The sequence below is a fragment of the Amblyomma americanum genome, chromosome 1 (assembly GCF_052857255.1).
Source record: "Amblyomma americanum isolate KBUSLIRL-KWMA chromosome 1, ASM5285725v1, whole genome shotgun sequence".
NCBI lineage: Eukaryota > Metazoa > Arthropoda > Arachnida > Ixodida > Ixodidae > Amblyomma > Amblyomma americanum.
The window spans coordinates 482,620,142-482,646,426 of NC_135497.1; the positions used below are offsets into that span (position 1 = coordinate 482,620,142).

The 26,285-nt window shown below is 49.0% G+C and overlaps 1 protein-coding gene across 1 annotated transcript in view; it reads right to left on the bottom strand.

Annotated features, from left to right (window-relative positions):
- The window catches only part of LOC144127070 (protein argonaute-4-like), a 66,120-nt gene that overhangs the window by 12,998 nt on the left and 26,837 nt on the right, over positions 1–26,285 (bottom strand). Inside the window, exons 2-3 of the mRNA XM_077660460.1 lie at positions 21,400–21,540; positions 15,548–15,818 (exon numbers count right to left, since the gene is read on the bottom strand). Coding sequence (XP_077516586.1) covers positions 15,548–15,818; positions 21,400–21,540 — 412 coding nt within the window. The remainder of the gene's footprint in view (positions 1–15,547; positions 15,819–21,399; positions 21,541–26,285) is intronic.

Genomic DNA, 26,285 nt, shown 5'->3' on the forward strand with positions numbered 1-26,285 from the left:
ACGGGCCTGCCGACGGGCTCCAGCTATGCCTAACCACTGCCGCGTGCAAACAAAGGGCAGTTCAGAGTGCTGTCAGACTGAGAGGAAAATGGTGCGCTGCATCAACTGCGTCCCCAGAAGCGGCAACAGCTGCATCTGCAAAAGATCCTCCTTTTCATCCCTGCTCTTCAATGCCGGAAACAGCTGTGGCGTAGGGCGTTTGGAACACTGTAGTGCTGCGTTTGTATCTAGTGTATCGGCGCCCCTTGGATTGTTACGCTGTTCAATCGAGTAACTGTACTTATTTCAGACACCTCAGGGGCTGTTTATATCGAAAAACGCCCGTGTGCTGCACAACATGAGTCCTCGTTGAACAACGCCAACCGATCGAAATTACTGCGTAGCCGTCAAATTACGCTGCCTCTTTTGCACTTCTTTATTTTTCGCTTCCTCTTTCGTTCCTTCGCTTACAGCGCGGAGAAGCCACGGAGGAGTGTGTTATCTAACCGTTCCCTTTCCCAGCCTACGCTAACTATACCGACACCCTGCCTGTTCAGAATAGTATAGCGGGGTTATGCGGCCACAGAAGTTACAATCTCCGAGGCACCGTTTGCCAGGGCCACGGGTCACTTTATCGCTCAAGGACATGTGGATGTTCCCTGGTCTGCAACTTTTCTGTTATCCAATATTGCGCCGACAGCAACACCGTTTGCGCAAAGGATAGCCCTCCACAAATCTACAGCTGAAAACACCCACCACACATGCGATCCAGAGAAAAACCAAGAGGGAACAGCACGGCATTCGAAGCTAGGGATGACGGGTAGAATTGAATCTGAACAGTGTTGCGGCTACTGTGAGAGATTCGAAGAAACGCAAAGTTTAAAGTGGCGTACTGTAGGTTTAACGAACCGGATGACGGGAGACCTCTCGGGAGCGGACGCCCCCGCCGAGGCGCCTCGCCGTACGCGGAGATTACAAACTTTCATCGCGGGCTAAGTTGCACGTATCCCGCTCTTCACCCCGACCTGGACAGGGCGCAAGCCACACTCAGACGCCTACAAACAAAGGCCATTCTTGGCCCCTACCGATTACGTTTAATCACCAACGGTGAATATGACCCTGCATGCCCGCACTGTGGCGACGGGACGCATGCCACGCAAGACCATATATTATGGGAATGCGCTAGCAACCCCGCTCCGACGACACTCTTGCCTGCCTCCTCGGCGGATGAATGGGACAAACACTCGACCAGTTCAGGAAAAACAACGCAGCTGGCCCTCATCACGCGAGCTCAAGAGGTCGCCCTCGGCTTGCTGCCACCCTGGGCTCGCGCCTGCCCCAACTAATCCCTTCCATTTTGTGGCAATAAAGTTGTAACCACCACCTTATTGTAGTAGAACCCACGCTTCCAACGGTACCAACGCTTCTAGTTTCGAATGGACGCTGGATTGAAAGCGGGTTGTTCCACCGAGAAGTGAGATGATTCCTGAATAATAATTGCGTTTTTTTTTGGGGGGGGGAGGAAATTGTGCATTATCTGTCGCTTTTATCGTTGGAAAAATGAACTGCGCCGTACGGGAAGGGATAAAGGAGGGAGTGAAAGAGGAAAGGAAGAAAGAGGTGCCGTAGTGGAGGGCTCCGGAATAATTTCGAACACCTGCGGATCATTAACGTGCACTCACATCGCATAGCGCACAGGCGCCTTAGCGTTTTTCCTCCATAAAAACGATTACTTCAACATTTCCTTTGTGGTGGTAGTGGTTTTTTATAAAATATAAAAACGAAGGAACAAATTTTTGCCAGCCCCGGCATCTGCCATCGATACTGAAGCACCTGAGCTGTGGCGGCGGAAATTATGGATAGCAGGCCGAATTGAAAAATGAAATGAAAGAGGTGAGGGGAGAGGAAGAGAGTATAGGGGGACCGTTTCCTATCGTCAAAAACAATTTTTCATAGCGGCATAGGGTCTCAGCACCTTGCGAACTACACGACATTCGAACAGGAACCGTCTGGAAGGGTGTTGCGGCAGCACAATGCTGCGCCATTGGAGTTCCACCCTTATGTAGCGTTCCTAACGTCAAAATTAAAGCAAGAAATCAACACTGCGGCAATGATGTTCCACCATAATCTATTGTTCCTAACATTTAAAACTAAAGAAAACTTCGTCACATGGCGCTTCCTTGAAGCTGGCTTTGCTGTGGTAGGCAGGAGTGTTGGATCAAGCTTCATCTCTTTCCCGAAAACGAGCGGCCGAGCCTGCGAACTAATTTCGACCACCTGCGGATCTCTAACGTGCACTGACATTGCATAGCACACGGGCGATTTAGCGTTTTTCCTTCAGTGTGCTTTTTCGATGCCAGTGCCCGTTGAAGATCCCCGGTGGTCGAAATCATTCCGGAGCCCTCCACTGCTCTCTGTGCTCATCTCTGTGCTGATAATAATTTGTTTTGGGGGAAAGGAAATGGCGCAGTATCTGTCTCATATATCGTTGGACACCTGAACCGCGCCGTAAAAGAAGGAATAAATGAGAGAGTGAAAGGAGAAAGGAAGAAAGAGGTGCCTGCAGTGGAGGGCTCCGGAATAATTTCGACCACCTGGGGATCATTAACGTGCACTAACATCGCACAGCACACGGGCGCCTTAGCGTTTCTCGTTCATAAAAACGATTACTTCGCCGTTTCCTTTCTGGTAGTAGTCGTTTTTTTATTACAATAATAGTAAAAAGGAAGGAAAAGATTTTTGCCAGCCCCGACATCTGCCATCGATGCTGAAGCACCTTAGCTGAGGCTGCGGAAATAAAGGATATTTGGAGGAATTGAAAAATGAAATGAAAAAGGTGAGGGGAGAGGAAGAGAGGATAGAGGGACGGTTTTCATTCTAAAATTTTGGATTGAATTGGAAAACGTTTATTATCGTCTTGAGTTATAAATCGGTTTGTTGATCTTGTTAGGTGGCCGTCAGTGGAGGCTGGCGGCGACCTCTTCGGCTCTCGTCACCACCTGTACTTGGGTTTCCAGGTTAGAGCTGAGCAACAAGGTCTCCCACGGGCCCGGGAGCGCGAGCCTCTTGAGCGATATTGGTTGGGGATCTCTCGGACAGTCCCAGAAAATGTGGTCTACGGTGGCTTTGTCGCCGCATTTGCTTCACTCCGACTTATACCTATCCAAATACACATGGCTTAGGACAGCTGGATTAGGGAGAGTTTTTGTTTGAAGTTGTCTCCACAGTACCTCCTGTTCTTTGTTTATGCTTTTATGCGGAGCAGGGAAGGTTAGCCTTTCTAGTCTATAATGCTGAGTAATCTCATGGTAAGTATTAAGACCATCTCTCGTGATTTCGACGTCCGAGTTAGCCTCCACAGCTCGGCCGATAGATTCTCGAGCTTTATCGTGGGCTGCCTCGTTCCCCGGGTTTGACGAGTGAGCCGGTACCCAAACCAATCACACGTCTGTCCTGTCTTCCGGGTAATTCCTGAGAATTCCCAAGGAGATGGGAGATATTCTGCCCTTGGCGAAATTGCCAATGGCTGCTTTTGAATCCCTGACAATCACTTCTGCTCGCGGGTTTGTCAACGTCAAGGTGATTGCCGCTTCTCCGGCTATTTCTGAAGAAAATTTTTCATAGCGCCATAGCACTATTCGAACAGAAGTGGTCTGTAAGGATGTTGTAGCAGCCCAATGCTGCGCCATTGGAGTTCCACCCTTATGTAGCGTTCCTAATGTCAAACATAAAGCAAGAAATCAACGCTGCGGACAGGAGTCCCACCATAATCTATCGTTCCTAACATTTTTAAAAAATAAAGAAAAAGTTGCCCCGTGGCGCTTCCTTGAAGGCGGCGTTGCTGTGGTCGGTAGCAGTATTGGACCCAGCGTCGCCTCTTTCCCGAACACGAGGTAACGCCCGTGTGCTGTGAAATTTCATTGCTCGTTAAAGATCACCAGTTGGCCGAAATTATTCCTGGCGGCTGCGTTTTTATGGAGGAAAAACGCTAAGGCACCCGTGTGCTGTGCGATGTCAGTGCACGTTAAAGATCCCCAGGTGGTCGAAATTATTCCGGAGCCCTCCACTACGGCACCTATTCTCCCTTTTTTCTTTCACGCCCTCCTTTACCCTTCCCTTACGGCGCGGTTCAGGTGTCCAACGATACATGAGACAGATACTGCGCCATTTTCCTTTCCCCCCAAAAACCAATTATTATTATTATTATATTATTCCGGAGCCCTCCACTACGGGCTTTCTTTCTTGCTTTCTTTTCTCAGTCCCTCCTTTATCCCTTCACTTAAGGAGCGGTTCAGGTTTCCGCCGAGATTTGATACATACTGCACCATTTCCTTTCCCCAGCAGCCAATTTTCAATTTTAATGGATTGGATTGGATTCTAAAACATTTACCCGCCGCGGTGGCTAAGTAGTTAGGGAGCTTGGCTACCAATCCGGAGTTCCCGGGTTCCTTCCCGACCGCGGCGGCTGCGTTTTTATGGAGGCAAAACGCTGAGGCGCCCGTGTGCTGTGCGATGTCAGTGCACGTTAAAGATCCCCAGGAGGTCCAAATTAATCCTGAGCCCTCCACTACGGCACCTCTCTCTTCCTTTCTACTTTCACTCCCTCCTTTATCCCCTTTCTTACGGCGATGTTCGGGTGTCCGCCGATATATGAGACAGATACTGCGCCATTTCATTTCTCCAAAAACCAATTATTATTAATATTATTATTATTTATTATTATTATTATTATTATTATTATTATTATTATTATTAATAATATTATTATTATTATTATTATTATTATTATTATTATTATTATTATTATTATTATTATTATTATTATTATTATTATTATTATTATTATTATTATTATTATTATTATTATTATTATTATTATTATGTAAAACATTTATTGCGTCGAAGGCAGATTGCAAGAGACACATACTAGATGGCCGCTAGCCCATGGCTGGCGGCGACCTCATTGACCCGCTCGATTGCCCGTACTTGAATCTTGGGATCCGAGCTGACCAGCACGGCGTCCCACCGCTCGGGAGATTTAACTGTATCAACTCCGCCTGAGGCGAATTATTTGCGCAGTTTCACAGAATGTGGTCGTATGTGGTCCTTTCACCATATTTATGGCAGTTTGGGTCGTACTGGCCAGGGTCCTTGAGGGAAAGCACTGCCGGATTCTGAAGGGAGCGTGTTTGCAGTCGGCGCAGGGTACCTTCCTGCGCTTTTGTTGAAGATCTGTGGGGAGGGGGATATGCGCGCCTCTCCAGCCTAAAGTGATGGGTGGTGTCATGAAATGAGATCAACCCGTCCCTCGTGAAATTCTGGTCGTAGGGCGTCCTCACTGCCCGAATGCGATAGCCCACCCTCTTCGATGACATTATTGCAACCTCCCTCGGCGGAGGAATGGGACAAGCTCTTGGCCAGTTCAAGAAAACAACGCAGTTGGCCATCATCACGCGAACTCGAGAGGCCGCCCCCGAGTGGAGGTCACACTGCCTCGCACCATCCCCAAATAATCCAGGCTTCCATTTTGTGGCAATAAAGTTGTAACCACCACCTTATTGGGGCAGAACGCTATGGCGGTGCCAGCGCTTCTATTTTCGAACGGGCGCTGGTTTGAAAGCGGGTTGCTCCGCCGATAAGTGAGACCATTACTTCGCCGTTTTATTTCTTGAAAACCAATTTTTCGTAGCCCAGCGCTACGGCATCATGTCTCATACTTTGCGAACTACACGACATTCGAAAAGAAGTGATTTTGAAGACTGTGGCGGAAGCACAACGCTGCCCTAACGGAGTTTCGTAGTCATCTAGCGTTTCTAACATCAAAAAAACAAATAAAACGTTGTTTCGTTTGTTTTAAGGTGTTCAACGTCCCAAAACAACTGAGACTATGAGGGACGCCACAGTGAACGGCCTTTGGCAAAAGTATCCAAGAAACTCAGTTTGTTTCTAACACGTGTGGTGGAGCACTTGTCACGTCCTTTCAGCTCTAATTTAGTGCAATGACGACCCTATTCTCACCTTTTGCGGACTTTTTTCGTCTGGTGGTACCCTAAGAGCTTTAGTATGACGCTGAAAAGCAAACCCCTTTCCTTAGTTATACACCACTGGCTAAGAAGACATGTCTGCAGCGAAGCTCTTTGCTCGGCCTGTGTGTGCGCGTGTGTGTGTGTGTGTGTGTGTGTGTGTGTGTGTGTGTGTGTGTGTGTGTGTGTGTGTGTGTGTGTGTGTGTGTGTGTGTGTGTGTGTGTGTGTGTGTGTGTGTGTGTGTGTGTGTGTGTGTGTGTGTGTGTGTGTGTGTGTGTGTGTGTGTGTGTGTGTGTGTGTGTGTGTGTGTGTGTGTGTGTGTGTGTGTGTGTTCTATCCTCCTCTCTTTGTCTCTCTCGCTCGCTCTTGATCCAGCTCTGGACAGCGTAACTATAGGCTAGCTCCGTGGTTTAATCTCCCTTCCTGATCCTCCTCCATTCCAGTTACATTATACTTATCGCACTGGCAAGTAAGTATAGCCTTCAGTACACCATGAAATGCATTCTGAGCACAGAGATGATGTCAACGCCGCGGTGGCTCAGTGGTTATGGCGCCAGAAAACTGATCCGGAGTTCCCGGTTTCGAACCCGACCGCGACGGGTGCGTTTTTATTGATGAAACACGCTAAGGCGCCCGTGTGCTGTGCGATCTCAGTGCATGTTAAAGATCCCCAAGGGGTCAAAATTATTCCGGAGTCCTCCACCACGGCACCTCTTTCTTCCTCTCTTCTTTGAATCCCTCCTTTATCCCTTCCCTTACGGCGCGGTTCAGGTGCCCAAAGATATATGAGACAGATACTGCGCCATTTCCTTTCGCCCAAAACCAATTATTATTATTAGCACAGAGATGAGCACAGAGACTAGTGGAGGGCTCCGGAATAATTTCGGCCACCGGGGGATCTTAACGGGCACTGACACCGCACAGCGCACTGGAGTAAATACGCTAAAGCGCCCGTGTGCTGTGCAATGTCAGTGCACGTTAAAGATCCCCTGGTGGTCGAAATTATTCCGGAGCCCTCCACTACGGAACCTATTTTTTCCTTTCTTCTTTCACTCCCTCCCTTATCCCTTTCTTTAAGGCGTGGTTCAGTTGTTCAACGACATATGAGAGAGATGCTGCGCCATTTCCTTCCCCCAAAACCAATTATTATTATTATTAATATTATTATTATTATTATTATTATTATTATTATTATTATTATTATTATTATTATCGCAGAGATTCTCAAGAATACCTGTAGAGTCAAAAATGGCGTTGCGGTAGATCGCACAACGTACTGGCCGAGAAAACGAGGATTCAGTAGGAAGAACTAGACTCCTTGAGACAACGCACCTGGCAATACGCTGGTAATTTCCATGCACGGCTGGTACCAAACCTTTGGTCACATTAAAGGACCCCAGGTGGTCGAAATTTTCTCAGCCCTTCACTGTGGCGTCTCTCATAACCTTAGTTACTTTGGCACGTTAAAAACACCCATAAAAAAACCATACCTTTGCTCACAATAAATTATAAAAGGACTGAAAGACGTACAAGTGAGATAGTTTCATCTGTCCTCTCGGCAGCACCGAAGCGCAGCTGTGTTTAAGGAGCTGGCTCGATCGCTTCGGCCAAGCACTAGCCAAGCCTAGTACGGAGTTCATATTTCCCGACGTCCCCTAGGTGCATGTTATCAGACGTCAGCGTCTCTTTTCTCTTACGGTAGTGATACTGAGAAGCTCCGTGATTTCGGCTGCTGGCTGTGTCTTAGAAGCAGGCAAACCCTCTCTGCACATAGGCAGGCCTGCGCCAGGATGGCGGGTCGTGCTTCTGGGAGGGCCAGACGGCCGACGGAGAGGCTGTCTTGGTCTCCCGGCTGAGGGCGCTATTCCTCCGGCGCCAAGCAACGTACCCGAACTGTGCGCATGGGGCGACGCGGCCAACGCGGTAGACAGGCGGACGAGGAATCCGTACGACACCCGCAGGAGTCCCGGAGGGAGTAGCGGCGGGCGGATCTGGTATGCCACGGCGTTCTTGTTATTATTAATGCGAAAGCATTAGATGGTTATGTGGCGTGTTTCGTGTCAGCAACACATTATCCGCACGATTACGTCGTTCTGTGAACATGGTTGTGCAAAAGTTTGGTAATGTTAGAGAGTAAGTGATGAGGTCTTGCTGTGGAAAACATTTGGTTGACGAATTGTGATTAGTTAATTAGCTACACTTCGACGACGCGATAGACACGTACGGACGCCGACATAGCACCTGGGCGAGGAAAGTAAATTAAAGTAAAAAATAAAACAGAATAAGAACAGCAAAAATAAAAATATTTTAAAATAAAATAAAATAAAAGTAAAAATAAAAATGAAAATAAAAACGGCCGTGGCTTAGCTTGGTTACGCCTGGTGATTGCGAAGCAATAGCGTGTCATTCTCGGATAAGCTGGTAGTGTGGCTGGTGGTAGTCTTGGGTTACGCTAGTGTTACGGCTTACAGAGAATCATCTAAGAGGAAGTCATCCGTCGAATCCGTGTATGCCGACAAGCATTTCCCTCACCAGCGTGCCCATTACAAAATCTTCCAGTATCGATTGGCCGACGGTGCGGTAACACTCCATTTTCTCCGCGTAGTAAGATATGCCCACTCGGTGCTTGCAGTAGCTTTCGTTAAAGTACGGTAGCGTTACGCCGTAATAAATGTTGGGGTTATTGTCCCCGTCCAAAATGCGATACAGTTTCTTCTTCTTCTTCTCCTCAAGTAATATGGCACATACCCACGTGGGGGGATTGGCCAATGTATAGAGTAGAATGCCAATGAAGCATTTGCGCGGAGAAGGAAACGTCAGAAGACTGAATCAAGATTCAAAAAATTGGAAAAATAAAATGAATTCAAGAGGTATGAGTCATCCGGAATAGAACCAATCTAGCCTTTTTTGGACATGCGAAAGAATTTTGTATATAGCTAACAAGATAATCGATTAGTTGCACTTATGTAATCGTGAAGGTAGCCGCATACACTGCTTAACCGGAATCCCTTGGCACTCGCACCGAACGATAGAAGAACTGTAAGAGACAGAGGCAGTCCTAGTCTCGAGAGAGGAACCTCCAGATATTGCTTTCTCTGAACCGCGAACCGCCTGCAAGAGAGGAGAAAATGATCGATTGATTCAACTTGCCCGCATGATACACAAAGGTTTGTCGCAGCGAACCCGCACCTGCATTAATACAAGTTTAAGTGAGGGATTCGACATCGAAGGAGCGTCATGGACACTTCACAAAGCCTTGACTTACACCACCGGATATTCCATGGGTACTTTAGGTGTTGAAAGTCCACGGTATTGAGCAACGGATCACTCAAAGTGGCTGAAATATGTTAGAACCGCTGGAAACGTGAAGCTGCTAACAGAATGAGGTGAGGGACGGGATATATTACAGGTGCGCTGAGAGCTGACCTTGCCAATAAATCAGCCACCTCGTTAAAATAGACGCCTGAATGCCCAGGTACCCAGACCAAACGGATCTCGCGCACTGTGCTCGGAACAAAAAACCTAAGTGAACGAGTCAAGAAAGATTTTTCCTAATTTTGGAGACAGACAATAACTGAAAGGCAGTCTGTAAGAATAAGAACCCGTGCGACATGTCTGAGAATTTTGAGAAGAGCCAAACCAATGGCCAAAAACTCTGCGAAGAATATAGGAGTATAATCAGGGATACAAACGGAGTAGCTCCAAGCTAGATCCTGCGAATATATGCCAATCGCCGCCTTCTCACAGCTGCCGGAGGCATCAGTGGAGAGACCAGTATGATGTGGAAAATTCTGTAGGTGTTCAGAAAGAAGACCTTAAGGGTATGTGCGGGCATATGCTTCGCATGGGACGGGAAAATAAAGTCGTAATAGAAGACGGGATCAGCCTGCGTGTCAGCAACTCGTTGCAAGGAGATCAGATCAACCTGAAGCGGAGCTAACAGATTCTGCGTGAACCTAGCTTGCGGAAGCTGATAACGTGGCCAGTGATTAGTCAAAAAAGGTGTGGTTGGGATACAAAAATTGGAATACTAACGCCTGGGGCCGGGTCAAAAGACTTGAGGAAAGTACGCACTGTTAGAAGTTGGAAGCGGGAATAGAGGTTGGGGATACGGGCTTCCAGATAAAGGACAGCGTTGGAAGCTGATTTTGGGAGCCCGAGGCATAGCCGTAGGGCACGCCTTTCCAGTAAGGCTAATGGCTGCAGCTTGTAGTTCGCTCTACCAGAGAGCAAGGGGCAACCAAATTCCAGAATCGGTCTCATATAAGCCTTATAGAGCAACAGTAGCGTGTCACGACGCATGCCAAACTTTTTATTGCCAACTCGGGTCAAACTGCCCAGGGCACGTTCCCCTTTAATAACATTATTCTTAATATGCTGTCGCCAGTCCAAATTTTGGTCATAAGTAACACCTAGGTATTTAACCGACTCCACCTGCGGAATTGGAGTGGAGCGGTAGGCTAGCGAGATGTACATAGGAGCGTCGGGTGGAAATACCAGCACGCCACATTTGCTGACATTAAGTGATAAATTGATTTGGTCCAACCAGACTTCAAGAGCATTCATATATGCCTGCAAATACCAGTAGAGCACATGAATATCCTTTGCTGATGCGAAAAAAGCTATATCATCTGCGTATACATGAACTGTAACGTTAGGATGAATGGGGATGTCCCGAACTAATATGTTGAAAAGCAGCGGAGAAAGAACAGAGCCTTGCGGCACACCTCTTGATTGACCATAGGTATTAGAACAAAAAGATCCGTCTGTACAGAAGAAAAATCTATCTTTTAGAAATTCACAAATCCAGGCGTAGAGGTAATGCGGTGGTTGTAGTTGAGCAAGCTTGTTAATGAGGACTGTGTGCTCCACGCTGTCATAATCCTTCGCAACGTCAAGCGTCACCAAGGCCGAAACTTCTCTCTGGCGCAAAAGAGAGCGCCCAAACGAGAGCGGCGGAGGCCACAGAACCGAAAGCAAATTCGCTACGCACCTGGAGGTCCACCAGCTGAGTCGTTTTTCTTCTTGTCTTTGCGCTTTCCTTTCCCCATTTGGATAGCAGGCCACGAACACAAATGGCAACCACCGGAACGGACGTCTTGCCTGCCTGCCGAGCCACTGCAGAAAGGCAAAAAGGCTGCGTTGTTACTCTTTTATAGTGACCTGTTCCGTTCCGTGATTCGCTCATATGCTTCTCCACGAGCTGCACGTGTTCCGTCGTCATTGGCTGCGCTTGGAGACGTCATGCGCGTGCCGGCGCTTCTGCCTCCAAGAACGCATAAAGAAAAAAAAACTATGGAACCAAAGGAAATCGTCGTACGATACCGCTTTTCCACAGCCCCTTATGGGAACGCAAAGTCCCGGCGCGTCTCGAACACGCGCGCTGTGGAAGTCGAAGACAACAACTGGAGGGGGACTCCGCTTCGAAACTCAAGTAGTCCTAGAAGCTGCTTTGCTGAGAGGGTCTAGTTCAGAAAATACAGAGGCGCATACCAAGTTCACGGGCGTACAAAGTGAGAAAATGGGACGATGCTGCTAGCATTCATTTCCCATTTTGTCCAAGTCCGTGGTTTCAGCTCAGAGATCCACATAAATGAGCCAGCAGAATGCGGCAAATAAAGAGCTGTAGCGATTTGTCAACATTTCTGGCTTTTACCTGTCTCTATGTATTTGTTATTGCATCCGTTTAATTCATTTTATTCCCACGTGCTAGCGTGGATAAGCCCCGGAGTAAGGAGTATGTTTTACTGCCCATATGTGAGGCGACAGTCTGAAAAATCGGATTTGGGGGGGGGGGGGAATGGCTCAATATCTGTCTCACATATCCGCGGAACCCTGAACCGGACCGTAAGAGTAGGTATAAAGCAGAGACTAAGAGAATGAAGGAAGAAACAGGTGCCGTAGTGGAGGGCTCCGGATCAACTCGGACCACCTGCGGATCTCTAACGTGCACTGACATCGCACAGCATACGGGCGCCAATCTCAGAGTTTATGTCGAGTCGTTGCGGTGGCCATTGCTCTCGAAGGAGGCCCCGATGCACGGTTCGCCGGTCACAACTGTAGCACTCGCTCGGCAAAGAGGAGCCGCCAAACTTTGACGTCTCCCTTTGTGCGAGGCGAAAAAAAAAACTCAAGTCGGCGACGCTAGCCCATGCTTAGCTCAGCCGGAATATCTGATACGCGTCTCGCTGGCAATCTCCAACGCCGGCGTTTGGTGGTATTGTAAGATCATCGCAGGCATCCATGTCCGAGGTTATACATTCCATAAGCTATCCATGTTGCGATCACAGGTAGAGGAATGTGCACGGGCCTGCCGACGGGCTCCAGCTATGCCTAACCACTGCCGCGTGCAAACAAAGGACAGTTCAGAGGTGTGAGGGGAACTACTGAAAGAAAAATGTGCTTTGCATCAACTGCGACCGTAGGAGCGACGGTGGTTCTGGTGGGGAGCTATCTGTAGAGTCAGTTGTGTGGCGTTTGCAAGACAGCGACAGCACGCGTCACAGCACTCATGTAAGGATGGTGCCGAGCGTGTCTTCGTGATCAGGCGTTAGGTGCCTTAGCCAGAGGACGTGGGAACAAAGCCTGACAGCGACGGCCCCGTTTCGATGTATACGCGAAATTATTTAAAGAACCCTGTGTGTTCGAAGTTACTGCAGTACCCCTCTATACGACGGCCACGTTTGACTTCAACCTGTGTTTAATGCTGGCTATCAAATTCAGGCAAAGCGCCGAGTAGAATGGCAATGCAGTCGCCACGTTTCACTTGATGAGCGCGGACGGCAATTGTAGTTTAAATATTTAGCTTAAACGCTTGTCGTTACCTCGTGTTCGGGAAAGAGGCCACGCTGGGTCGAACACTGCTGCCTACCACAGCAACTCCAGCATCAAGGAAGCGCCACGTGACAAAGTTTAGCCGCCGCGGTGGCCCAGTAGTTACGGCGCTCGGCTGCTGACCCGACAGACGCGGGTTCGATCCCGGCCGCAGCGGTCGAATTTAAATGGAGGCGAAATTCTAGATGCCCGTGTACTGTGCGACGTGAGAGCACGCTAAATAACCCCAGGTGGTCGAAATTTCCGGAGCCTTCACTACGGCGTCTCTCATTGTCTGAGTTGTTTTGGGACGTTGAACCCCTCACACCAAACCAAACAACGTTTTCTTCCTTTTTTTGATGTTAGGAACGCTAGATGATCATGGAACTCCGTTACTGCAGCGTTGTGCTGCCGCCACACTCTTCATGGGCGCTTCTGATCGAATTTCGTGTAGTTCGCAAAGCGCTGAGACCCGATGCCGCAGCGCTGGGCTACGAAAAATTGGTTTTGAAGAAAGGAAACGGCGATGTAATTGTCTCGCTTCTTGGTGGAACAATCCGCTTTGCAAACCAGCACCCGCTCGATAATAGAAGCGCTGGTATCACCGTAGCGTGCTGCTACATTAAGGTGGCGGTTACACCTTTATTGCCACAGAATGGAATTGATTAGTTGGGGCTGGTGCGAGGCAGTGTGGCCTCCAGTCGGGGGCGGCCTCTTGAGCTCGCGTGACGATGGCCAGCTGCGTTGTTTTCTTGAACTGGCCAAGAGCTTGTCCCATTCCTTCGCCGAGAGAGGTGGCAAGGATGTCATCGAAGAGGGTGGGCTATCGCATTAGGGCAGTGAGCGCGCCCTCCGACCCGAATTTCACGAGGGACAGGTCATCTAATTTCATGACATCACCCATCACTTTAGACTTGACAGGCGCGCTTATGCCCCTCCCCACAAATAGTTAACAAGAGCACAGGAAGTTACCTGCAGCGCCGACTGCAAACACGCTCCCTTCTGAATCCGGCAGTGCTTCCCCTCAAGGACCCCCGGCCAGTACGACCCAAACTGCCATAAATATGGTGCAAGGGCCACATATGACCACATTATGCGAAACTGCGCAAATGATCCGCTTCAAGCGGAGTTGATACAGCTCGCTTCTCCCGAGCGGTGGGACGCCGTGCTGGTAAGGTCGGACCCCAAGATTCAAGGATGGGCATTCCAGCGAGCCAATGAGGTCGCCGCTAGCCATGGGCTAGCGGCCATCTAGTATGTCTCCTGCAATCTGTTCTCGACGCAATAAAAGTTTTACAATCCAATCCATAAAAATTGAAAATTGGCTGTTTGGGAAAGGAAATGGTGCAGTATGTCTCAAATCTCGGCGGAAACCTGAGCCGCGCCGTAAGGGAAGGGACAAAGGAGGGACTGCGAAAAGAAAGCAAGAAGGAAATCCAGTAGTGGAGGGTTCCGGATTTATTTTGACCACCAGGGGACCTTTATATATTACAATTCGTTTTTTGGGGAAAGGAAATGGCTCAGTATCTGTCTCATATATCGTTGGACACCTGAACCGCGCCGTAAGGGAAGGAATAAAGGAGGGAGTGAAAGAATAAAGGAAGAGGAAGGTGCCATAGTGGAGGGCTCTGAAATAATTTTGACCACCTGGGGATCTTTAACGTGCACTGACATGGCACAGCACACGGGCGCCTCAGCGTTTTTCTTCCATAAAAACGCAGCCGCTGCGGTCGGGTTCGAACCCGGGAACTCCGGATCAGTAGCTTATGATTAAAATTCGAGCCGGAGCTGGAGTTTGTTGTTTCCGATCAAGCCACGTTTGTTGAATGCGTCAACCGTAATGTTAGTGTGAGAACTCCCTACAAACACAACTTCTTTACTAAAACCAGGAAGGGGATGTTTTGGGAGTGGACAAAGTGAGCTGCTTAATGCCAGTTGCCTTGTGCAGTCGCAAGGATTGATTAAAAGTAGCTTCACCTTCTTCTCTATGGGCCACTTCAGGAACTTGTCAAACAAGCCTTCAATTATATACACACGAAACCAAACATAGACATGGCTAAAGCATAGCCTCGGAACTAACAGGTATCCATAGTGGTAACTAGGCCGGCCATCGTTGCCTGTGAAATAACGCAAACGATCAGACGATTTCCTGCAGAATCCATTCCAGTCATCTATGGTCCATACGTACGGGACGGATTTGCTGAGGACGTCGCTTCTGATGCTGAGAGACGCTACGGCCAGCAGTTCCAGAGATTTTGCCTCGTCCTCTACTGAAGCCGCCTCATTTTAGCTGCTGTCATCTCCGAAAGTGAAGATCCGGCATCTGCCGGCGTGCGTTCTTCACAAACGGCTTTTACGACCCTGTCCTCCAAACGCGACACGTTACGCTCACACCCCTCGCTGTTCTTCTCTTTCATGGTCCGCTGGATGTAAGCCAGCGCATCCCTGATCTCTGCGATGACTTCGCGTTGGTCTTCAGCCAACGCTGCCTCCGCTCCGGTCGTCAGCTCCGAAAACTTGGGCGGCTGTCACTGCGTCGGCAATACTGGTGCGCTGCGCTGCAAAGGCGCCACTGGTATCAGGGTGCAGACGGTCCTCGAACGAATCCATCTTCGTGCGCAGGGCAGCATTTTCTTCCAATATTTTGCCAGCGTTCCTTTGACTTCCATAAAGGCGTTCCAAAAGGTGTCCTCTGATGCTTGGTCGCGTGCGCGCGGTGGTTCACAGTCACGCGCCAGATGTTCCGCAATGTCTCGGTGTCGGACACTCTCGCTGCATTCGGGGCATCTCACGACGTGGAACTGGCAGGCGTTGGCGAAGTGCTCCAACATGGCGGATGCGACGACCTCCGCGTCGCAGCCGTGCTCAGCGTTCCAGCAGCGCACCTTGCGGCCGAGGATACTGTCCCTGGTGAAGGCTGACCACACCACGTCTTCTTCCTGGAAGGGCTCCTTGTGAAAGGGGCAGTGGTTGCGTTTGGCACCGGCGCCCTCGGAGCAGGACTGGCAGAGCAGGTGTAGACAGGGTAACATGGCTGCCGGTGAAGGAACGAGACCGCAGACTATGCACACTCTAGTTGGTGGGAACGGGTTCACAAAACACGTCGGCCTCCAATCGAAGCCTCTGTCGAAACCGAACACTGTCTGCAGGCTCGTGGGCGCCATCGCTGGAGGCACGCACTCAAGCGTCCTAACATGCAGCGTCTCGGCCACAGTCGGCTGAGGATGCAGTCTGCGTGTGCGACTGTTATCACGTTTCCGCCGTCCTTGTCACACCAGGGTATGGTGTAAAAAGAGAAAACACTAGACTGCGAAGCTTTGCGCGCGGCAGCAGACGGTCAGACGGAATCCCGGCCGGTCTGCACTGCGTTGTCAATATTTCCAAGAAGTTATATCTACCCGGTTTACCTGATGAGAAACGCGACGTTCTTCTGTTGGTCGTTTTCACCTCCTCGCTGGCCACAGCTACTCCCTAAGCAGAATTCTTTTCGTCTATCTGTCTCGAAAACGAACATGGAACAGCTGGCGACACCTGGTGTGTGCTGCGGATATCAAGACACGGCGCGAACTTGGGAATCGAAACTGCATTGAGGAGAACAATGCTTTATCTTAGGACATTGCAACGGAAGAAGGCGCTTGTTGATGTAAATTGCGTGGACAGCGGAGTAAGCCGGTAGAATGGTAAGTTGATTACATATATATTTGTTTGAAAAGTGAGAGCTGCGAATGACCGGTAAGGTTTTCGAAATGCCACTACATTAAACGTATAGTTGTTATTCCGGCGGGTGACGCTCTAAGGGAGTTCAAAAGTGGCGTTCGGTAGGGCTGGGCCAGTAGCGTCAGTTTAGTTCCGTGGTTCCAGCGGGAACCTTGCGTGGTCCAGGCTTCGATTACAAGGCAGTACTAGAGCGCCGCCATAGTGAATTCTTCTGAAGAACTCTGTTCATTACCTCGTGCGTTTCTGACGGCTATGTCTAGGGTTAAAGCCCATCGACGATGAAAGCAACGCATCCGCTGCAGCAGTGGCGAAGTACCCCGCGCTCTTCCAATCAACGTCTCCTGAGCTAAGAGAAATTTTTCTTGCATAAGAATTTGTCCACAGTTTCATGAAACAATGCCACCATTTGTACTAGATTAGGAAACGTGTGCTCCGCGATAAAGCCTAACAAATGATTTGTGGTGGAGCTAGTCGAGGCGAAAACCGGTGCTACAAGTGTACAGTAGCGAGGCTGAGCATCCGTCTAGCATGCATGAGGTGAGAGGTTCGATCCCCAGTGTCGCTGGGTACGCAGCTGTGATACTGTGAGTACAAGCTTCACCTGGCCTGGTGCTCGGCTTAAACAGGGTGAAATGCTTGGAAAATGGGTCTTTGACCCCACCTTGAGCAAACGAAAATACCTTGTGCCATGGTCGCAGGCAACGTTACTATTAGCTCTACTCGGATGCGACTCAAGAACAAAGCGACAAATGCCCCTCAGAGGAGACCCTCCAGCCAGTGGTGTCGGCCCATTCTCCGCATGACCGTTCCCTTCGGAACTGCCAGCTTGAACTCGGAGGCGGTGGCAGAAGGATGGAAAATAAACAAGGGTAAATCAGATTAACCGCGGCGTCTTGAAAATCGGTCGACGCCATTGGCTGGAGGGCCTCCCTTGACGGGCGTCTGCGGCTTCCTTCTTGAGTTGTATCCGACTATAGCTGGCGTCACTGGCATCAGGTCCATTCAGCAAACCCAACCTTAATACCCGATCTCGTGTTGCTGTTGACTTCGCGTTGAGAAGACCTCTTAGTGGAGACTAGTGTTGCTGCTGTTAACAGCTGTAGAATTCCTGAATGTTTACAAATAACCGAGGTGGCGCTACAATCGCTAGCGGGCTCGCGGTAGGAAAGGGGCCGGGGGCGTCATCGTGGGGTAGACCTGAGCACCAGTTTTTCAAGGCCTGTAGGCGCGTTTTCCGTCTCTGGAAATCACAAAAGTGGTCGATGCTTTTCATGGGTTCCTGCTGCCCTCCCTCCGGCCCTCCTTTCCTAATTCGCCTTTTATCAACATAGGGTCCAACCCTCATAGGGTTGACACGCTCATAGGATGTCAACCCTCTGTAAGACGGCCGCCAAGCCTATCCTTATATCTACTTGCAACCCATACGGAGACGAACACTGTTTCAGGGCTGCAGTGCAAGGACGTCCGTGACTCGAACCATGCGCTGCTATAGCAATCCGCCACCTAACACGGGACAACGGGTTTTTTAACGGCTACACTGTCACCTCTCTGTCCGCAGGTTTCTATCTGTCCGCCCGTCCTCAGCACAAGACAGCTCGAGGAAATAAAAGCTGTGCAAATAGATATGTTCGACTGGGATTCGAACCTGCACCTTTGAGGTGTCAGTGTGGGTATGCAACGCCACGCGTTGGGTCGTTTGCGCAGACGCGAGAAGACAGCGCTGCTGCCACGTTGATCTAGCTAAGCGTTAACGCTTATGCACGGGCACTTCCTCATGTAAGTGTTGCCATTCAATTAGTGCGACTGTACAACAACACCGCTGCTAAAAACGGACTAATTTCGCACAGCGAAGTACAAAGGGGATAGCAGGGATTTTTACAAAAGAGAACTTATATGAGAGATAAACTTTTCTTATGACTGCTCACTATCTTCACGAGATAACTGAACGTATTCCTTGTCAGCACTGTGCATTTATATCCGTTTAAAATGCGCATGTGTTTTCTTGTGATGCGTACTCCGTAGCGTTCGAGCACCCGTTCTTCAACGCCCTCGTATGTCCTCTTGTAGTACGCAATCACACGTCGTTCTGCACTGGGGGACAGTGCCCGCGTTCTTTCTTTCGCGTGAGCGATTTTTTGTGGGTCTGGTTGGCTTGTCGGGTGCACAAAATGGCTCTAAGTGTGCTTGTGTCAACGCTAGCGTGCTGGTTCCTTGAATCCGCCTGAACGATCTCACCTCGAACGCGTGACACCATTGGGAGGTAAGTGAAATTAAAAAAAAGAATGGCGCACGATTTAGCACGATTAGGCCACCTACGAATTAAGTCTGCTAGAACTTTGGTTTTCAATTCGATTTAGGTTCCAGGCTCGGTTTTCAATGTCAAGCAGGTGCCTCAGAAAAAGGTGGGCGAAATCGGACCTAGGTTCCGCCTTAAGGATATGACGCGATAGAGTTAATGGGCTGATGCCCATGTATGTGGAAATGGTCATTCTCTACTTTTAATTCATAGATCGCTAGCAGTCCTTATACCAGTGCCAGCGGAGTGGCGCAGCTGTTAAGCGATGCGCCAGAGCCGTGCGATGGCAGGTGCTGCCACCGGTGAGGTTAGCGCGACCCATGTTTCTCTTCCCGAGCAAACTCAAGGTTTCGTACAGACAATCGTCGGCGACATTTGAAATTGTGGGTTTCAGTCCTGGCGTACCAAAAAGGGGCTTGCGCCGCGACGCCGATAACAGGCGATAATTCATAGCGGACATATCGTACAGCCTACGTCATCGCTGAATGCTTACAAGCGACGTAACTTCCAAAAGAAGTGCAAATATTGTAAATGCTCGCCAAAGTTGACCAATATAAAGATTCTAGGCAGAAGTCGAACGGTACCTACTGGTAGCGTTTATCAGAATAAAAGGCTGATATATGTATCAGCGACATTTCACTGCGCTTGAAGCGAAAATATAATTTCTCTGGAGACGTACCTAATATTATGGAAATTTTGATATGATGAATCACTGCATGACTGCATATATGTACGTGCGTTCTTTCTGAATAAACAGTTGTGAGTTCACGCCTGTATTGTTCCCTTCATGTGCTGCGTTAAATTTAATTCCATCTTGGCAAAGAAACAAGTGCATAAAGATTTTTTTGCTGACAATGTTCATTGTGTTGTTGCTTGCGTGTGGATGAGATCAAAACAATGAACAGTAGGCATGCATTCCTGCAGTGGGGTAATATAGGCGTAGCACGGATTAGCCAGCAATTTTTTAATCGACCAGGGTCGGCTGCATTAATTATGATTAAGCTGGAGGATAAATGTCACATAACCTCGTACTCCCGTACAGCTTTTCTTCAGAGTTCTCTGCTTTCTGCTGCTGCCCACCCACACCTCGCCGTATTTCACTATTTCGAATGGAACGACAGCCGAAGAAGCGTGTTGGCGTAGTGCTCATGTCACAACGAGGCAAGGCTTTTCGTGGACAGAGATACGAGTCGGTTACCAGGGGCAGATTCATGTGTTACTCTTGGAAATGCTGGTCGCATTTCAACAGCGTATTTCTTGGACTTTTTTTCGTCCACATAATGGGGTCCAGCCGAGATAAGGGGGGGCTCCCTTTCCTCCCATAAATACGCCCCTGTCGGTAACCCCGAAGATGTGCCATATATAGCGCCCACAATCTATACACGAATAAGCCGATAAAGGTGTAAAAACAAAGTAAGCTGTCCTCTAGCGCGCTCACATTTAGGGGCAGGGTATTTTGCCCAAGTTCCGTAGGAGATTTCAGTCACTAAATATACGGAATGCTTACTCTTAGCAACGGTAGTATATTCCTACTGCAAAGCATGGTAACTTGATGCAGTTGGCAAAGGCAGTAGGCATACAAGCGCAGCGGCGGACTGGTCGAATTGCGTTCCTTACAGTTTATTGTCTCGTGCAGTCGCTAGGATCGATGAGAACTAGCTTAACCTTCTTATCCATGGGTCAATCCAGGAATTTGTCGCACAAGCCCTCGAGTATGTAAACACGAGGCCAAACACGGTGGCCGTGAAAACATTGGCACGGAACTATGAGGTTTCCATGGTGGTAGCTAGGCTGGTCATCGCTGCTTGTGCGGAATGGCGAAGAACGTGCTTGGGAGAGAAATTCATCCCAGTCATATATGGTTCATTCGAACGGAACCTACTTGTCCAGAAAATCACCACCGATGTTCAGGGAAGCGATGATCAGCTGTTCCTCAGCTTTGGCCTCGTCGTCTACTGACGCAGCCTGTTTTCCAGCAGACGCCGCCGAAGCTAAAAATCCGGCATCTCCCAGCGTGCGATCTTCACACAAGGCTTCTACGACCTTGTCCTTCATAAACAGCGCTGTCCGCTCACACTCTGGCATGACTACCTCTTTCATGGACCTCCCGTTTCCAGCCAGTGCGTCCCTGATTTCCGATGCGACTTCGCGCCTGTGTTCAGCTAATGCCGTCTCGGCCAAGGTCTTGAGCCCCAAAACCTTGTTTTCTAGAGCGTCTGTCACTGCACTGGCGATAGTAGTGGACTGAGATGCTACTGTGTTTTAAGTCTCAGGGCGCAGACACTGCTCGAATGAATCCAGCTTCATCCGCAGGGCACCATTCCCTTCCTGTATCTTTCCTAACGCTTCTTTTATTTGCATGAATACGTTGCCAAATTTATCGTCTTGTTCGCGTGCGCGGGACGATAAACAGTCGCGCTCCAGATGTTCCGCAATGTCCTGGTGCAGGACCATCTGGATACACAAGGGGAGATCATGGCGTGGTACTGGTAGGTGTTGGCGAAGTGTTCCAACATGGCGGACGCCATGCACTCGGCATCGCAGCCGTGCTCAGAGTTACAACGGCGTACCTTTCGGCCGAGAACGTTGCCTCTGCTGATGGTTGTCCACGCCATGTCTTCCTCCTGGAAAGGCTCTTTGTCCAGGGGGCAGTGGCTGCGCTTAGCAGCGGCGCCGTCGTAGCAGGGCTGGCATACGGAGTGACGCCAACTCTGCCGCCAAAGCAGTGACGAGACCGCACACTGCTCGAAGGGAAAGGGTTCAAGAAGAACGTGGGCCGCCGATCGAGGCCGGTGCCGAAACCGAACACTACCGGCATGCATGCGGGCGCTATGGCCTGAGGCATGCAGTCAAGTGTCCTCAGAGGGAACATCCGGGAACATTGACATGCGCGCACGCACGACTCCCTGGAGAACACCACTCGACCAGCCACGGACCACCGAGGTAACGTGCGCCAGTCTCTGGATCGGCCCTGTCGTGCTCCTCAGGTCGTCTACTCTCCCAGTGCCCGGCGAACAAATTGTGTTTCTTTTCTCTCTGTGTTAGTGCGCTTTAAATGCAGATTCTGTTGAATTGTAATCTCTCTCGATTGTTAATTTGCATGAGTTGCACTGTATTTGTAAATCACTTTGTATGTGCTCGTACGAATGATTGCGAAATCCTCTGTATCGTCTCTCTGCTGTATAAGCTTTGTTTGGTTTTGTGAACCTTTGGCTCCGACCCATTCTCTGGCTTGCGACCGGCGAAGGCTGGGCACCAAACGACCAACCCCCTCGGCTCTTGGTAGCTGGTCTCCGGCTGAGCTTGGCACATTGAGTCAATGGTATCTCTTTTGGCACCGAGACCGCTACCCCCACACGCTCTAAGGGTGTCTCGGTGCGCACACAAAGGTGCGCGAAGTACTGACACCCAGCAGCACAACTAATCGGCCCAATATTGAGAATATACTGGCAAATTTTTATCACCAGAGTGAAATCAGTCATTCGCAAAATTGGCCCATTTGCCTGCGCTGCTTGGGAAGGGACTAGCTCACGAAGTCTAATCGGCTGACCGAGTTTGCGCGGAGCTTGACTTTTAGTGTCAACCTAGGCGCATGAAGAAATAAAATATAAGTATTGCTGCGACTGGGCGATGAACCCTCGGAGGCCCGAACAGATCAGATTCGCTCGCCACTACACAAGGAGCACTGTGCTATCTCCGCAGCCGATTACGCCTCGTGTCAAAAAACCACACTCACTCATGCTGTCCATTGCACGTCATCGTCTATATCAACTTCCATCTGCGGCGTGAACAGATCAGATCAGCCTAACCTCTTTCAGAGCTTAACCTTAGCCCAATATCACAGCAAAGCAAAACACAACCAGCCAAGCAAAACCTTGAGCCAACCTAGCCAAACACATGCTTTCGCACCTCTACTCGGCTTAACTACGTTTCAAAACCCTATCACTTTTTTAGCATGTGTTGTAGTTGAAAAGACTGGATCCGGACAACGCTGGCCAATGCAAGCGCCAGTGACTGCAAGACAAGGAAACCTCATGTAACGGCCAACTTTATCGACCTTTTTTTATTAGAACTTAATAGATTTCAAGGCACAAGAACAGCAAACAACAATGTAGGCTCCCGCACTCTTCGGACAGCACATGAAAGAACAAAACCAAGGAAATCCTTCGCCTTGCGAGCCTGCAAGAAAACAAAAGGTGCAATTAGTGGCGGCTTGGCTGAGTTACGCTAACCTGGAAATTGTTCCGTCGAATTTGAATCAAAGCCAGCCCGAGCCTCTAACAACGAAAACCACCGATTAGTAGTTGCTCATACCAGGCTTGCGGAGCTACAACTGAAAGATACTGATCATACATCTCTTCCAAGAAAATAAATCCTTTATTTCATAGTCTCCGATTATTTGCGATTGTTTCCGATCACAAAGAAAGATTTTTGATCTCTATGTTCATCACACTGGTATCTATAGAGAATGCTGAAAAACAGTGACAAATGGCATATACAGCGATCTCACAGAACGAACTCCGAGATCCATGCATCCGCTCGAAAAGGCCAATGTCGCCTTTAAAGGCAAATAGAAAACAACTCACCGCTATGAATTGAAGTCTCACCACTATGCACTATTCATGCAGTGAACACTGATAGCCCCTTTGTAGGACATACTGCGCATCACCATTTAATATCTTGTAGCATTACTTGTCCATGTACCTCAGCGCAAATTGACTGCCCATTTATGCTTAGATTATATTTATTGTTTTTTTTATTCTTTTACTGCTATAAAGATATTTTCCGCGCTTCTCGCCTTACGATATTTTCGCCACAATACTCTTCCCCATGTAGAGTATGCTCTAAAAAGAAAGGAGTAAAAAGGGAGTAAGAAAGGGAAGTAAGCTGTCCTATCCGCTAGGAGGCAGCTTACTCTCTTTCTTACTCCCATATAGGCGTTTGTTTGTGTTTAGAGTGTAGCATGCGAGCTAAAATCTCTTGTTTAAATTAAAGGGCTTCTCGCTCTATCTATCGCAAAGGGACACCCGCGGGGCTTGACAACTAGCTGGCGGCTATGCAGTTGAACGTCGCGAAGGCTGCGGTTTTTAAAGTTAGATCGCATTTTTGTGCAGCTATGAAATGCTCTCAAGGTGCAGAAAGCCGGTTAAATTCAGTTCAGGTTCTTCTCTGCCTGCAATACATACAGCATATATGAGTATAGCAAGTCGGGGCGCAGGCAGCGAGAAAAAGAGAAAATATCGCCGGACAGTGGTCAATAATATTTTGTTAGGACGACAAAAAAGAAAGCATATTAGGCCCATATATATTTAACGGAAAATTTTGGTTGTGCGCTCATAGAAGATGCACAGCTGAACTAAGCGCAATTAAACACGTGAAAGGCACACAACACAGGGCAAGCGCTTTGTGTTCATGTTCCTATTCAGTTGCGCATCTTTGATGTGTAGCTTACAATGAACCAAACTGAAACACTTTAGGTTCCGATCATAGAATTTGGATCAAAATTCTCTCGTTTTTAATTTCGTCTGGTGGTAAACTTCTAGTTTAGGTAACACAAAACGAATTTATAACCGATTAATTTTTTCCTCGTGGAGGAATTCGATGCAGCGGCCCTAATGTGGGCGGAGCAGCACTTAACAGTTAAGTCGTCTCTCACTACAACAAAACGCATTAAAAAATGTTGCTATAAGGCATTCGTAAAGCGGTGATCTTTATCGTCCATCCCATGCATACCACTTCACCTGCGCCTTGAACACACGACAGTGCAACGCCAAGAGGGCCGGGAGAAGATGTCCACTGCGTGTCACGTATATCTTGTCCTCTACGTCTTGCGCACATGTCCAACATTCTTCGACAACAAAAATTGAAACTTGGGAAAGTGTAAGATTCTGGAATTGAAATATTCAAGGCCCATTCTTCTGATATCTGGAAAAATCTACCTTTTATACTGTTTCCATTGCTCGCATCGAGCAGTTATGACTGTAATAGAAAACCAATGAGGAACACTTTGGACTGTAGCAAAAACGTTAATAGCAAAAAAAAAAATGCAAGCCTGCAGGCGGTAGGTTGGGGATATATTGATCGTTGTAGTAGAATTTTACAATATATGAGGAACACTGCGCTCATAATACCCTCCCTATACCCTATATAACACCCTCCCTGCAAATGCCTTTAAACGTTTTCCCGTTCCAGATTGCTTTTCTCCAGAACTGTTGGGTATGACGTCAGTGGTGCGCCTCCAGGCTCACCGTAACCGGAATGCAGGGGCAGCGGAGAACCTCCTCCATTACACGAAGTACATGGAGGCCTGCAGTTCCTGCAGCACCTTGACGGCCTCCACGTATTGGGCAGTGGTCAACACTGTGTCACCGCCACCCTCAGACGACTGGCTGACCGCGCCGGACGTCTCCAGCTTGCTGGCGATGTGGTGTTTTGCACGGAAGGCGGCCAGGTGCGCGTAGTACACAGGGGCCGGGATGCTCACGCTCCTTGCACATCGGGAGTATGTGTGGCACAGGTAGAAGCTGAGCTTCTGCAGGTCGTCCGCGCTGAACATGGAGTCATCCCACACGACATAGTAGTGGGCCGGCCGGCTGGTGCCCTGCGGGTGCGCCGAGGAGTACACTTATTCACATGCGAGAATTCCAAGGGCCGTGTCATGTTGTGTCGCGTCGTGTCGAGGTATGTGGTGGTGCGGTGTGGTCCTGCTTGTGGTGCGATGTGGTGTGGCGTGGTGTTTGCGGTTTAAATGCGCCATTACGTGGGAAGGACAGTGTTTAAACGCAATATACAAAAACCGGCAGTGCCCATGAGCAACCCATGCACTTGCCCTGCTCCTAATGCCGCATGCACAACATGTTTCCGGCTTTATCTGGCCTTAGATGCCCTCGCGCCAATAAATACAGTGAATAACTATTATTTCCTGGCTGGCTGTCATCAGCGCATTGGTCGGTCATCGTCATCTATGTCGGTGTCCCGACTTCGGGACAGCATAAACACCGAGGCATACAAGCCGACACGACTATTTAAACAAAAATCAATTTTTGACCGTTTTTTGAGACTTAAAAGCCGCTTCCATCTTTTACGTACGAGCTAAACATCAAGCGCTTCTCTTTTCACCCAACCTTCTGCAATCATGTCTCAGTAGACGCCACCTCAAGAATAAAAACCAATGACCATATCCACATGACAGCATCACTGAGCACTGGCCATAGAGGCCCCCCATGCGCAACTTCCGATACCGCTTCCCCAAAGGTGAACGATGACGTCACAGTCACACACAGCGCTCCTGATGGACTCAATGTAAAGCGGAAATCTTCCGTCACAGTTTCGCGCGTAGGTGATCTCGAAAACCATGCTTCCGTTTCCTCAAGATGTGGAAGGCCTACACCGCAGGCGCTCCTGGAATTTGTAGCGCATTAACGACGCGACACGACTTTGGCGATGCCGGCGCCCG